At 49.2% G+C, this 15,271-nt stretch overlaps 1 protein-coding gene across 1 annotated transcript in view; it reads right to left on the reverse strand.

The window, feature by feature from the left end:
* Positions 1 to 4,255: 4,255 nt before the first annotated feature.
* IQGAP3 (IQ motif containing GTPase activating protein 3) overlaps positions 4,256 to 15,271 on the reverse strand; it is a 41,362-nt gene continuing 30,346 nt past the window's right edge. The window contains exons 30-38 of the mRNA XM_038383218.2: positions 13,461 to 13,593; positions 12,877 to 12,979; positions 11,969 to 12,116; positions 11,568 to 11,655; positions 10,350 to 10,562; positions 9,558 to 9,724; positions 9,015 to 9,116; positions 8,372 to 8,480; positions 4,256 to 7,386 (exon numbers count right to left, since the gene is read on the reverse strand). Coding sequence (XP_038239146.1) covers positions 7,273 to 7,386; positions 8,372 to 8,480; positions 9,015 to 9,116; positions 9,558 to 9,724; positions 10,350 to 10,562; positions 11,568 to 11,655; positions 11,969 to 12,116; positions 12,877 to 12,979; positions 13,461 to 13,593 — 1,177 coding nt within the window. The 3' untranslated portion in view covers positions 4,256 to 7,272. The remainder of the gene's footprint in view (positions 7,387 to 8,371; positions 8,481 to 9,014; positions 9,117 to 9,557; positions 9,725 to 10,349; positions 10,563 to 11,567; positions 11,656 to 11,968; positions 12,117 to 12,876; positions 12,980 to 13,460; positions 13,594 to 15,271) is intronic.

Below are 15,271 nucleotides of genomic sequence, written 5' to 3' on the forward strand. Positions count from 1 at the left end.
AAGTTGGCCCTTATTATTACCTAAAGTAGTATCTAGATGCCCCAGTTTAAGATCACAGTCCTACTGCACCAGGCGCTGTCTGTCTAGATCAGTGATGTTCAGACTGAGGCCTCAGAGCCAGAAGTGGCTCTTTAATATGTCTCCTGCAGCTCTTTGTAGCCCATATTAAAAAACTGGTTAATGACTTAGATTGGTTAATAATTAAATTACCCAATCAGGATGCTTCTACTATGTTATTAACCAATTGTAGTTGATAAAATAATATTTGGTCATTTTGCTGTAAGAAAAATTGTATATATATAAAAATAAATAAAATGAAACAATGCATTCACACTACTGCAGCTTTTTTGGGTAATGTTGATCACTTATTCAGCACCTGAATCACTGATATAAATTGTTTCCCCTTTGGCCAGCTTATCGATTTAGGTTATAAGGCAGGAACAGAGGCACAGAGCAGGGAAGTGACATGCCCAGGGACACCCACTAGGCCAGTGGCAGAACTAGAATTCAGGTCTCCTGACTCCAAGGGCCATGCTCTGTCCCCTACACCACGCTGTCTCCTGCTCCAGATTTGGTCTGTAACAAGGACAACTTAACTACCATTTTGTCCACATACAGACGTTTATTTAGCATAAACCGAGCAAGGCGTGGGCACAGAGAAGGAAATGGAGATTCAAATACAGCGGGCACAAGCCTGGAGAGGCAGGATTAACACACTACGTACAGCAATTGAATGACAAAAAACAAAAACACAAAACAGACAAAAAGAAAAGGAGTACTTGTGGCACCTTAGAGACTAACAAATTTATTTGAGCATAAGCTTTCATGAGCTACATCCAATGAAGTGAGCTGTAGCTCACAAAAGCTTATGCTCAAATAAATTTGTTAGTCTCTAAGGTGCCACCAGTACTCCTTTTCTTTTTGCGAATACAGACTAACACGGCTGCTACTCTGAAACCTGACAAAACAGACAAAAATTCCTTCCAGGGACATAGGAACAGAGCTCCAAGACAGACAGACTTACAGTTCCCCACTTAACGCCTCTGAGACAAAATAACCCAGAGCAGCAAGACGAAACCCTGAGGGGAGTTACATGAGCAAATGTATTGGTGTGAGGGTCTGATTCTCTTTCACACACAGGGCCCTTTGCGCTGCACTGGCCAGGTAATGGAGACTTAGATTCAATATAAGTTACAGTTAAAATAGAAGACCCCAACTGTAATTTAGACTCATTTGAAGCTCCCTTTACACGGCCAGAGTGGTGCAAAGGTGGCCTGGGTGTAAATGAAGGTCAGCTGCTTGATTGCTACCAGAATCTCTCGTTAGGACCCTGTTCTGCGCGATCCCCAGCACTCACTATCCCTACTGACGTCTACTAAACCAGTTCTGCTCACCATTGTTTCCCTCTAGCCGTGAAATGCTACCGACTTCTGCAGAGTTATTCTCAGTTTACTCCAATGCAAAGAGGAGCAGGATCTGGTCTCAAGGGAACGGAGCATGTGCAAACCTGGCAGGATCAGGCCCATGTGGGGGGCTGGATCCTGGATAGTGCAGAGCGCTTTAGCCCCCATTAAGCATGGCCAATAGCCCCATTCACTTCAATGGGATTAGTCACTTGCTTAGCGGTTAAGCACGTGCTTACGAGCTTTCCCGAATCAGGGCCAGCGCACTTAGCACCCCGCCGGATTGGGCCCTAATAGAACAGGTGGCAATTGGTTGACTGTAACATCACTAGACAAAAAGGGCGTACAATGTTCTTTGGTCTGGGTTAAAATCCAACTGAAACGGCCCTTGGATGTGTTAGGCCTTTTCCGGCCATTGGGCTGGCCAGAAGTCTAAATCCAAAATGTATTATTGCATGCAAAGCAGCCGTGACAGGTTTAGCTCAATCCCTGCCTAATTATGCTCTGTTTTAAAATGGATTCCAAACAGCATCAGCTCTAACTCTAAATAACTAGGAGAGCAGCAGCCAGGCTGGATGGGTGAGCATCTCCCTTTTAGGCCACGCAGTCAGAATCCTGACGGAGCACACGTTTTGCTGTAGATCTTGCGTTTGGCCAGGTTTGTTAGCCCATCTAGCACCATCTTCATTTATATTAAGGCCTCTTTAAGAGTCTTTGGTATTGATCTGCCTTCCAGTAATGTAGTACCCAAACACCTTGCAATCTTCAGTGCACTTAGCCTCACACCCACGGGAGTGTGACTGGTTTACAGCTGCTTTAAGGCTTCTTTATGCTGTCCCAGCATCATAAAGGGAACGCGAATCAGGCCCTGCAATGCTTCAGCCTTGTGGAGAATTTCTGAGAGTAAATCCCCGCCCCACCCTCCTAATTGGAGAGCCTAGCGGTTAAGGTGCTGGACTGTGACTCAGACCGGGGTCCTCTTTAATTCCCATCTTCCTGGGTGAAAGCAGGCTCGATTCTGTTGCCTTGCAGCGGGGTGTACATTGCTACATCAGGATAGCATTTTACACCCATTCTGTCCGGGCGCAAGAGGACTCTGCAAAGATCAGGGCAACAGAGAATGAAGGCCAGGCATTCTGGGTGTGTGAATACACAAGCCTCCCAGCCCGGGTCAGCTGGCTGGGGCTAGCACTCTAAAAACAGGTTTCAGAGTAGCAGCCGTGTTAGTCTGTATTCACAAAAAGAACAGGAGTACTTGTGGCACCTTAGAGACTAACACATTTATTTGAGCATAAGCTTTCGTGAGCTACAGCTCACTTCATCGGATGCATCCACTGAATGCTCTAAAAACAGCTGTGCCAGCAGCTCAGAGTGGGCTCAGGGTGTGAAGCCCAGGGAGCAGAGGGGGCTTCAGACCCTGGGCTCCAAAAAACTAGCTGGGGGCTGTGTAAACATAGCTCGGCTCCCCATCTGCATACTGGACATGGACAAAAGTTGGGAGAAGGGGATGGTTTATCTTGCCTGTTTAGACTGAGGCTATGTCTACACTACAGCCTTCTGCTGTGGTAGCAATGTCGATTCCTCATCAACATGGCTGAGCCAGCAGAAATCCCTAGTGCCAATCCAGTTACGCTGGCAAAACCATGCTTTTAGCAGGATAGCTTGTTTCGCTCAGCAGTGGGGTGGAATAAGCGATATTGCTAATTGTGCAGGTTTGCTTAGAATAAGCTGCATCCACAATAGGGACACTTTGGCAGTATAGTGTACTGGCATAGCTATACCTTAGTGCAGACGTGGCCAAAGCTCTATGTGACAGAGATTGTCTCTTACCATGTGTATGTACAGCTCCCAGCACAAAGGACTTTCAGATCTCCTAAATTTAGAGCTGGCTCTTTCTTCACGTGGAGTATAAATCTGACAGCTGTGGGGGTTATGAAACAGCCAGTCGAGATGATAATGGATGAAGTATACCCGAGACTTCTTTCCTACTAGCTAACCTAAATCTCCTTTACTGCAGATTAAGCCCATTACTTCTTGTCCTACCTTCAGTAGACACGGAAATCAGTTGACCACTCTGATCATATTTGAAGACTGATTCCCCTCCCCTCGGTCTTCTATTCTCAGGACTAAACATGCCAAGGTTTTTCAGCCTTTCCTCATAGGTCAGGTTTTCTAAACCTTTGATCATTTGTGTTGCTGTCCTCTGGCTTCTCTCCAATTTGTCCACATCTTTCCTGAAGTGTAGCGCCCAGGACAGGACATAGGACTCCAGCAGAGGCCTCCCCAGTGCTAAGCAGAGTGGGACAATTACCTCCCATGTCTTATATACAAACTCCTGTTAATACACCCCAGAATGATATTAGCCTTTTTTGCAACTCCACCACTACATTCTTGGTGCGTATTCAGTTTGACCTACCATAACTCCTAGTCCTTTAAAAACTATAGACGATTTAATAACCCCTCACTATCCAGCTTCTGCAAAATCATTATGCCATTGGGGAAAAAAAAGGCTAATCGATATAAAACTGCTTTATAAAACTAATGCTAACTCACTATCCCAGATTCATACTCATTCAACAAGATTGAAGCTGAAATGTATTTTAAAAGGCAATATTCTCTTAGGTCACTAGGTATCATGAAAAAAAAAAAACGAGGAGCACTTGTGGCATGTTAGAGACTAACAAATGTATTTGGGCATAAGCTTTCATGGGCTAAAGCCCACTTCATCAGATGCAAGCCATGGAAAATACAGTAGGAAATAGGAACTTTCAAGCTCCACTGTATTTCCTACTGTATTTTCCACAGCATGCTTCTGATGAAGTGGGCTTTAGCCCACGAAAGCTTATGCCCAAATAAATTTTAGTGTCTAAGGTGCCACAAATGCTCCTCGTTCTTTTTGCTGATACAGACTAACACGGCTACCACTCTGATAGGTGTTATTGGGTCAGCAAAGGAGAAAAAGGAGATCATCACTGAAGTGGGACTTTTAGCTACATTTTCTGCAGCTGCTAAAGCAATTGTCCTTCATTACTATGAATGCCAAACTCAGGAAATTTCTCTTGCCTTTTGAACGCTGCACCCTTATACATGCTGGGACAGAGCCTCAACTGGTGCAAGTCAGCCTAGCTCCATTGCCAATTTGCATCAGATGAGGATCTGACCAACAGTATGGAAAGCCCATCCTAAGTTATGTATCTATTATCTAGTCCAAGATCTGTTGGGCAGAGACCTGCCAGTTTTAACACATGGCATTAACACAAGGCTTTTCATCCACAGATCTCAAATTGCTTTATACAAGTGGATAAATGGTTATTATTATATTTTCCCTGTTTTACAGAGGGAAACTGGCACATCCAAGCTCATTCAGCAGGTCCATGGCAGAGCTGTGGATAGAACCCCAGTCCCCTAGCTCCCAGGGCACTGAATCACACTGCCTTAACTACGGTGCTGTCGTCACTGCAGACTCAGGTTACGCCTCTCGAGCTAGCCTTGCTCCAGTGTGGCTGCTCACACTTAAGTTACACTCAAGCTGCACAAAGCAACTGTGGTAGCCGACGAGCCGTGATAACTCAAGCTACAGCTGATGAGCCAGCCAAGCTGAGTTAAAGGGGGGAGTGCGTGTGCATGGACGGAATTTGAGCTAGGGACAGAACTCAACTTAACGCAAGTTCACTCTGCAGTGAAGATGAGCCCTGTGAAGTGTCCCGCCCACCCGTGACGCCATATTATAGACACAAGTAATTTCAAGCATTCACTGCCTTGTTCCGTTGCCTGACTATACCAGGTACTTGTAAGCGTTCTCAGTACATGCCTCAGAATAGGCAGTGCAGTGTTACTGGTGCGAGGGTGACAAGTTTCATTAGTGTCTTAATAGGGTTCTAAAAGTTATTTAAAAGAAAAATCCAGAGCAAATAAGGTTGTAAGAAGGAGAGGGGCTTTGTAGTACAGGCATCAGCAATCCTCGCCCCTGCTCCCACAAACACATGCTCAGCTTCAAGCACTGACTCACATTAGTGGTACTTTTGATTGAAAACTCTTGGGGGCAGAGGCTGTCTTTGTGTTCTGTGTTTTGACAGTGCCTAGCACCACAGAGTGCTGGGCCACGACTGGGATGCATAGGCATTCCCCCCTGGTTCAAATCAATAGCAGCATTCGTACTTAAAACACATGCATGAGCGTCTCGCAAGACCATGGTCCTGGTTTGTACTTCCCATCCCCTTGGGATTATTCATTCTAGAGTCGCCTGTCAGATGTTAACCACTCACTTTTACCCTCTTTCCTATCCTTCAAAGATAGAGAATGATTTCCCCCACCCCTCTATTCCTTCCATTTGCTAGGGGTACAGACCACCCAGAGAACATGAAGATTTAAACCAAAAACAAAACAAAACAAAAAACCAACCAACCAATCACACCATCACGGTCTTCCCTAATTTTGACATGTCCATGCCCCCCTCTCCTAAACTTTATGACAGATTGCAATGGGTGAGCCAATCTGGCCAGGGCCCCAGGGTGAGCTGAGCTATTTTGATCCATTTTTCCCCATTGGAATCCCTTGGAGGCTTTTAAATGAAGTTAGTTGCCTTAATTAGGTTTCAGCTTCTCTATATGGCACACTGGTTTATTATTGTAGGGCTGCCAATGGGTCCCAGGCAGCCCACACACTGTGTTTATTATTATTGTAGGGTGGCTAACACTGGTGTCTTTATGGGATTTTTCTTCTTCTTTGGGAAGTCGAATTCTGATTGAGAAAACAGAGGTAGCCAGGTTTTTTTTTGCTGGAGTAGGGGAAAATAATTACAATAAAATGTATCTTTTAAAAAAAAAAAAAAAAAAAAATGTAAGAGATCAGGTCTGCAGCCTACAAACCCTCAGTGTCCTTAAACAGCCACTGGCAGAGTGACCTGAGAGAACTAAACTCATAACTCAAACATCTAAAAATACTAGTTTAAAAAAAAAAAAAAAAGGGTTAAATATACATTAAAAAGCCAGAGGCTTGAAACTTCCCCTCCCGTCCCCCGTCCCCCCCAGGTACCACCCCTTGTGATAAGAGTGGTCCGATACCAGCTGTTCAACTAGCCCTGACTCGCTGCTGTTCAGGAGGAAGAGGACCCATGTGTGATATGTAGGTCATTTGCACCCGTGGATGCAGACCAAGAGCTCTCACACGTCTCTTGCTGGTTTCATCCGTGGCGGGGGTGGGGTGTGAAAAAATGTCCAACCTTGCGCTCCTGTGGCTGAGAAGGGATAAGCTAGAGCTCAGCAACTGGATGCTTAAAAAAAGTCTCAGCCTAGTTAAAAAAAAAAACAAAAAAAACAAAAAAAACCCACGCAAAATAGAACAAATCGCCTTGTTCATAGGAAGTGGGCAGCAGCTCCGAGTAATAGTGTTTCCTATCTAGTCAAAGCAGCAGCAGCATGGATAAGGCACCTAGGAATCAGAACCTGGGGAACCGGCTCGATTGCCGCAAAGGGACTGAGGATCAGGCATAAGCCCCCCGGCTGCAGGGGGGCAGGCAGATGGGGCAGACATGCACACCAATCGTTCTAGACCACTGCAAAGCCCCCTAGGGACCATTGCATCAAAAAGGGAAACTGTAAGGGCTGCTCTACCCTATGACAGGGCATGTGCCAGCCCCTGAATAGCCTCCCCCCCCACCCATGTATGCTGGGATCTAGATTTAACCCCCAAGGCAACAAGATGAAGCTTGAGTGTACCAGTTCTGGGCAGGAGAGAGAGTTAATGGCAATGCCTCCAGTGCTGTAGTTTCCCCCTCTCCTTGGCAAGGTACCATTCAGAAGCCGGATTCTGTCCCCGAAATCTCTTTGGCAGGTTCCCTCCCCCTCCCCCCCATCCCATTCCCCCCCAGCTACTTCCTGAAGAACTTCTTGTTGAGGAGGAAAATGAGCAGATTGACGTTGACTTTGGCCTTGTCGAACAGCTTCATGACGGCCACACCTTCGTACTGCAGCTGCAGCAGGTCCTGGGAGGGAGAAAATGCCACTGGTGACAGATTTTGGATAGCACTCGAGCCAATGCCCCTGGTAGTCAAGGGAGAATCTTCCCCTCGACTTCCAGCTCTGGATCCTGCCCTCAGCTCCTTCTGAGCAAGAGCTGCCACTGCCACGTCATGCTGGGATTCTATTGCCAGAGGCATCCCAGGTTCCCTGAGCACTAGACAAACGTTCAGTCTCCCAACACCCCCGCCAATGGTAGGGATTATCCCCCTGTTTTACAGATGGGGAAACTGAGGCGGGGGAAGCAACATATACAGCAAGTCAGGTACAAAGCTGGGAATATGGAATCCAGGAGTCCTGCCCCCCCCGCTCAAACCACTAGATCACACTCCCTTCCAGAGCTGGGAATATAGAATCCAGGAATCTTTCAACCAAATTCCCTGCTCCAAACGCTCTTCCTCCACAGAGGTGTTTACTCTAGTATAAATTAAGGATTCTAGGTAGACATCTTATCTGCCTCACCATCCAGAACACCCCTGGATGTGCTCCCACTAGGGAGGTCAAAGTTAACTGGCTGCTGGGTTTGCATTCCTGGGGATACCGAGGCCCAGTGGAGAAGGTACTTCCCTTAGACTATGGAGCAAGCTGGCTGCTCTGTCAAAAAAGAACCTAGGGAGATTTCAGGTCTCCTGCTCCAAGCACCAGATTGCTCTCCCTTATCAGGAGCCCAACCCTAGCTTCTGTTCCTGGCTCGGGAAGGGAGTGCAGTCTAGTGGGTAGAGCATGTGGCCTAAGCCAGGACTCCTGGATTCTATCCAGTCCCCTGCTCCAACCAACCATTACATAGACTCCTAAGGGTTAAAGTCATGCATGCCTCTTGGATGCCAAGAGTTAAAATGTAGCTGTGTCATCTCTGCACTGATTGGTGACTCCACCTCCCTTCCTCCGAGCTGCTGTAGGCTCAGCACCGAAGCATCCCCACGGGCGAAGGCACCAGGGCTGGTTCCCTACCTGATAGTGAAGCTGGAACTTCTCCATGTCGATCCCCATAAATTTGGCCTTCACCTGGAACTTGCCAGCTTCCCCGCACGGAATGATGTCAAAAATCACGTTCCGGAACCTGGAAGGGGAGAGAGAGTCAAAAGAGGGCAACGGAAAGGCTGAGACAGCAGCGTCAGGATGCCTGGGTTCTAGTCCTGTTCTGGAAGGGGAGTGTTGCCTAATGGTTACAGCGGGGGGGGGGGGGTTGGGAATCAGGACGCCTGAGTTCTAGTCCCACCCTCTGCTGCTGATCAGCTCTGTAGCCTTCACTCTGTCTGCTTCCTGTTGTACAGTGGGATAGATGATTCTCTGCTTCACAAGGAGTATATTCCAACCACCAGCCTCAGAGGAAGAAAGCACCTGAGATTCTCCCAATTGCTCAATTTTTGGCCAGCTCGAATAATCTTCCCTCTTTCACTGCCCTGCCCGAGGCCCCTCTAGGGTTCAAAAGGAGTTTCACAGCCTGTATGGCCTCTAGGCTGAGACAGTCAGCGAAGGGGAAGGGAGGGGAGCCAGGCTGAGATGACCAGGTCTCATCACACGGGCACTAAGTGCTGTTGGACTGGGGCAGCTTTCAGACCGGAGCAGCACTGGTGGCGGTGAGGCTACTTACTGGCTGACAGGCAGGTCTTCTATCTCCAGCAATACGCCCTTCTCAAAGAGCCGTGCCGCCGTGTAATGCAGCGACTGCTGCTTCTTGCTCTTCCCATTGAGCCTTAAAAGAAAAGGAATGCGGGGGCGGGGGGAAAGCGGCGCTTAAATGAAGTCACGCAGCTGCCTGCCTGGTACACGATAAACGCAGCAAGTCGCTCTACAAGGATTCGTTCGAGTCACAGATCTAGGCCTACGAGTCTGATCTCTAGTGGGGCCAGAGGGGTTTCCAGATTAAAAGGATGCAGGGGAGAAGGCTCTTGAGCCAAGAGAGGAAGTAAGTGCTGCCTGAACAGGAGGCGGCTGACTAGCAAGAAGGCTCGTGTGGTTAACTAAAGAGGAATGTAATGCTACATACAGAGTGGAGAAGAATTCCTTCCTGACCCCTGGCTGCTGATCAGCTCATGCCCTGAAGCATGACATTCAGTTACCCTCTGCGCAGGATTGTAAGCGTTGGCGGGTATAGCTTTGAGCTCTTTTCTGGCCCATATATAGCCCAACGTACTTGTTGCTGGCAGCCAGGTTGTCCAGACATGTCCGGATGTACTGATTGTAATAGTCGATTTGCTCCTCATAAAACGAGGTCTTGGAGTTGAGGCCGTGGAGGGTCTGCCGCAGTTTCACTAGCTCCCCCTTGCGGTGCTGCCGGTAACGCCTCTGATTGCGAATATCCTGGAGCATGGGCAGGGATGAAACAAAAAAAAAACAAACAAAAAAAAAACAGCTGGAAAACCCCTTGCCTGGACCCAGTTTACTGAAGTGAGAACTACAGCTGACCGCAAGTTGAAACGCCAGTTGGATTCTGGAAACAAGATAAGGACCACGGGGCTTAAAGCATCGAATTCTCTTTCAGGCACTTAGAGGAATGTTCGAGTGGCCGCCTACAGGCCGGTTCTGGCCCACTGAACAATTCCCTTCGCCCCCGAATGCATCTGCCCCCTCCAGCAGTAGCTGCCCCCGGTAGCTCAGTTGTGCAGATCAGTATCTAATGTGAACTCCATTACAGTCACATCCAAGCACTGCACAATCAGTGTCTTTATCCTCATCCAAGGTCACGCAGGGGAGTCTATGCCAAAGTAAGGACTTGAGCCACGCTGTCTGCTGGAGCCCTCTGCTGTCTGTCTGTCCACCCAAGTGCTTAATTTGGCCCCCATCTGAACTGAACCCTTCAAACATTAGTGGGCTATATGCATCCAGCACCTTCGGCTTATCCTGTTATTGTCCCAGCTGAGCCTGTTCCTAACCTCTGGCCTTCTCCTAGGTTCTCTAAGCCGGCGTAGGCTGCAGGGGGTGGTACCTTGGCCATCTCGTTGATGATCTCCTGGTACTGATTGGCTGAGTCCACCACCCCCAGGCTCTCCAAGCGCCGCAGGTTCCGGATGACCTTCCGCTTCTTCTCTTCCATGGAGAGCTGGCTGTTGCCAGCCAGGGAGCAGTTGCGTTTCAACCTGTCTGGGGTCTGGGCCTCACGCAAGGCTCGCCGGCGCATCTGGTGGTGATGGAAGGCTTCCTAGAGAAAGAGATGGAACATTTCTTCCATCAACGTGGCACCTGCGGCAGCATCCCCGGAAGCGGGTTTCAAGACTTGGAGGCCATGTGGAGAGCATAGGAAGTCAGCCCTCTGCAACCACACACGAGCCTCAGGCCAGAGAGAAATAGGTCTCCTCCCTGAGCAGTGAACTCTGGCTTCTCAGACTGGGTGGGGCACAGGTGGGCCAAAGGAATCAACAATGCTCCCGTGTCAGGGTGCGATTGTAACAGGCTGGCCTGCCCCTTTCAAAGACCAAGAGACTACTGGTAGCCCCTGTGCCATAAATTAGCTGCCTTCCAGCCTAAGGTGGGACTAACTGAGCTCAGGTGACAGCCTGATAAACAGCTGGGCCTCAGGAGAGGGCAGAGAACAAGTTGGGCTCCTGGGGAAGGCCCTGAAATAGGGTGTGAAAGAAGCAGGGGACTCAGCTCTATCCCGGAGCAGATAGGGAGCCCAGAAGGGACTGGAACACAGCCCAGAGGGTGGGCTGAAGAAGAAGAACCTTTTGTTTGGACTTGTTACCCCAGAAGGGGTTAAGTGTTAGTTGGTGACTTGGCTGGAGAGCTAAGCCAGGGCATCAACTCCAGCTTGTGTGGGGAAGGCCAAAGGGGCCCACCTTGGAGGAGTAAATTTAGGCCAGGAGTGCCTGCAGCACCAGCATACACGATTAGCAGGAGGCGCTATGGGGCAGCTACACCTGTGGCATATGCTCCAGTTAAGCACCTCTCCTTTGCAATGATGTGTGCTTGCAGTATACATGTCAGCCAGTAGATGTCAGCATGTGCGGTAGCAAGCTCCAGGAAGGGTTTTAGCCCGTGGTAAACAAAGGAAGCAAAGTTGGGACTCAAGCTGGGTGGAAAGCCTGTTTGTTATTTGTAGCAGTTGTCTTAAGCAGGAGGTGTTTGTTAAAGACAGGCTGCGATTCACCCAGCCCCCAATATCCCTCCCTGCTGGCCAACCCCTCTCAGCTATTCTCCACCCTACCTGATCCTCTGATGCAGCTGTCTGTAAGATCTCCAAGAGGGAACCCCCCAGCTGGGACTGGATCACGTCCACTAGCATCTGTTTGGTACTAAAACAAAAGAAAAGGAGCACAAGTTACCTGTTTTGGTGGCTGCGGAGGAGGGGGATGGGTTGAGCTAGTTAGCTGCAAGGTGATGCGCCAAACAGTGGAAGATTTCCTTTCAAATGCCACTATCAGGACATTTAAACATATCAGAGCAAAGCAAGGTGCCCAGACAAGCCAAGATGGCGGTTTACTGGCTTGGCTTCTGAGTGTCAGAAAAGCTTCACTGAATTCCTTGGGCCACAGGGTCCCTTTCAAAGGAGGACGTGCCACGGACTCGCTGGATGCTGGATTGCCACGTTCAGAGGGACGCACTCACCTCAGCAGCAAGCTCCTTGTGTCTGCCTCCTCGCTACTGGCCTCCACCACATCGAACTTGTTGGTGAGGGTGAGCGAGACCTCCAGCTTGCCAAGCTGGGCCAGCACTTGCTCGGGGTTGCCATCACCTGGATTCGGAGCGCTCTCACCTGCAAGGCCAAAGAAAGTCAGGAGTAGCTACTCCGTCATTCATAAGGGGAGAGGGGTGATCAGAGCCAGAGGGGGGAGATCTGGGTTCTACATGGCACCCTGCCACTGAGGCGTACTGCTGTATGTGGGGTAAATCACTCGGAGCCTCTCTGTGCTACTGCTTGCAAACCTGAGGCTTTGATCAATAAACCATCCACTGAGTGGTACCTGGTGCCATCATATTCCTTGCTAATCAGTAATCCTCCCAGCTCAAAGGAGGAAACGGCCCTGATCATCATAGAAATAAGTAATGGACCCTCCCAACCTGATCAGAAGGATGGGAAACAAATGAATGCGACAGTACTGCCCACCCCACGCAGTCGAAAACCCACAAAAGGGGCTTTAAAAATCAGGAGGAGATCTAACATACAAGCTCTCTCTTTGCCTTCCCTCCCTTCTTTCCCTCCTGATCTAAATGCACTCAGGTCACGTGGTTGAGCTTTTTCTTGCAACCATGAGGACTAGAAACTTGGTCTTCTAAAAAGACTGTGAGCTGATGTTCTATCAGTTGCATGACTTCAGGGGTTGAGGCTTTAAGGAAAACAAAAACCCAAGGAGGTGGCAACACTAGTTACTCGCCCAACACAGTAAATTACTTGGCCCAAGTGAATGGAATTTAGCAAGGCTACTATCAGAGGTGATAACAGACAATATGCGTTCACTTGAAAGAAGACATGCAGGGGAGGGGGTTCTTGAAACTTATAAGGGGTCTGTATGTACCTATTAAAGACTGGACAGTAGGCAGCTCATCAAGGTCTTCCAGAAGCTCATGCAGAGGGTCCTTGTGATCAGGCGAAATGGAGTCCTGATGCTCTAGTAACAGCTACATCACCAGAGGGAGAACATGAGCGAGGTGGAGAGCACAAAAGGAATGGGATTAAAAACCATATTCCAGACAAGCAGCACCCCACCATTATATAAACCAATGATATGGTCCAGCCTGGTCTGGAATACAGCATGTGCACTGGTCACCCCATGTCAAAAAGGATATTGCAGAATGAGAGAGCGGTTCAGAAAAGATCTTGCTGAGATGCCTCAGCACCGTCCCGTTGCGGCAGGAGCAGGGCACACAGTCACTGTCTCACTGAGCCCACGGGCAGGAGCAGAGCTGACCCAACCTGGGCGGGGAGCAAATGGATTTGTTTTCTGACCCCACCCCAGCATTTGTCGCAGGCACTGGTTGGGTTGCTGGGCTCTACTGTTGATCTGAGGGTCCAAGGTTTCAGTCCTTGAGCCCCCCTTCCCCTCCCGATTGCAGCAAAGGGTGGGAGGCAGACGCACAAATCCTTTCCGGACCCCTTCACCTTGTGGGTGTTAATGAGCTCCACCGCCGTGATGTAAATGACCGGCTTGGCCACAGCTACCATCTCTGAGTACTCATCCACATTAAACCTTTCTTCCGGCTCAGGGACGGAACAGGCTGCACTGATGAACTTCCTATGGGGGTGGGGGGGAAAAGAAAAGAAAAGTGTCCCTTCTGTGACTGCTGAATCCAGTCCAGGATTTAGGGTGAGTAGGAAACAGGCTGCGGAACTAAAGAGCCAGAGAGAACCACTGGGCCTGCCTGTGTCCAGCAGCCTCAGTAGAGAGAATGCCATTTAGATTCATCACAGCCCAGTGCTCTCTCTTCTGTATCCTCCGGGGAGTAAAGCAGGAGCGATACCATAGGAAATTTCACTGCAATGCCTTATTGATCCAGTGACAGGAAGCAACAGCTGCCGAGCATGCAACAGCTTATCCCAAAGCTGCACGGTTTTTCGTATCTTCCTGTGGCCCAGGTCGCACTTCGAGACACGATCCTGGACTAGCTGGATCCCAGGCTGGTGAGTGCGGCGTTCCTGGCTGCAGGCTCTGCACCTGTCATGCTCTACGGTCCATTTGGCTGAGGGCGTACTCCGGGGATGTCTACATTGCAATCGAAGGGTGACTGCAGCACGTGTAGACATACCCGAGCTTGCGTGGCTCTAGCTAGCTCAAGTAAAAACAGCAGTGAAGCCCAGATAGCGTGAGTTGTACAAGTCCATCCGGGGTACACACCAGAGTGGCTGCAGCTTTGCTGCTATTGTTACTCAAGCTAGCTCCGGACTGTCTACACATGGTCTGATTGCAGTACCGTACACCCTCAGCATAACACCCTTCACAGTTACAAATCTTGGGCTATAGCAAACCTGGATTGCACCTTAAGCTCCTGCCGCTGAGCTCGAGGGGTCAGCCAACACCATCCCCTGCTCCACCTCCCAGCAGGACTCTTTCCCTAGAACGAACCCCTGGCTATAAGGAACAAATGGTTTGGCTCCCCAGGGGTTCGTTATAGCGAGGGTGTACTGTATCAGCTTACTGCCTACCTGCTCCTTCCTTTGTGTTTTTGTGATGCATTAGCTAGCGGCATGTGCTTTTGGGCACCCAAACAGACTAGAACTCACCAAAGCAACTAGGCGTGAAAGGCAGCAGCATGGTTGCGTTACCATATCCTGCATCCCCCTCTGCTGCCCCTTTAAGAACACACAGCTCTCACTTCTAGGTGCTCTTCTTGCAAAGTACCATCTTCCCTCAGCCTCCCACTGGAGTCATGGAATTAGGGGTGCTGAGCACCTCACAGGATCGGGCCCCTTCAAGCAAATCCCAGAGATCTGACGCTCTTTGGGGCAGGGACGGTTGTTTTGTTCTGTGTCTGTGCAACACCTGGCACTGTGGGTGCTTTTTCAGGACTGAGACCCCTAAGTGACACTGCTATACAAATAGGAAATCAACCCTGACAACCCTGGTCAATAATCGGGCCTCAGCCTGGGACCAGAGCCCGGTGCTGCTCCCCATACAGGTAGACCCTCTGCCATTTTTCTTCTGCTCTGCAAACTACTGCATTAGCCAAGTCCATCAGCTGTCCCCCGAGAACAAGGTGGAGAAGCAAACACATGCATTCTTCTAAGTGCCTAAAAGGTTTTTAATTACGGACTAATTTATTCACTGGGGACGACAGGAGTGCCAGGAATGCCATTTAATCATTGCACATTCGTTTTCACTCTGATCTGCTTATTGAATCCTGATGTGCCAAAGGGGCACATGCTAATTACTCTCAACTGTTGCCAAATGCTAGAAATGACAGAGGGCTGGGGAG

The sequence above is a fragment of the Dermochelys coriacea genome, chromosome 24, assembly GCF_009764565.3.
Source record: "Dermochelys coriacea isolate rDerCor1 chromosome 24, rDerCor1.pri.v4, whole genome shotgun sequence".
Classification (NCBI taxonomy): Eukaryota; Metazoa; Chordata; order Testudines; family Dermochelyidae; genus Dermochelys; species Dermochelys coriacea.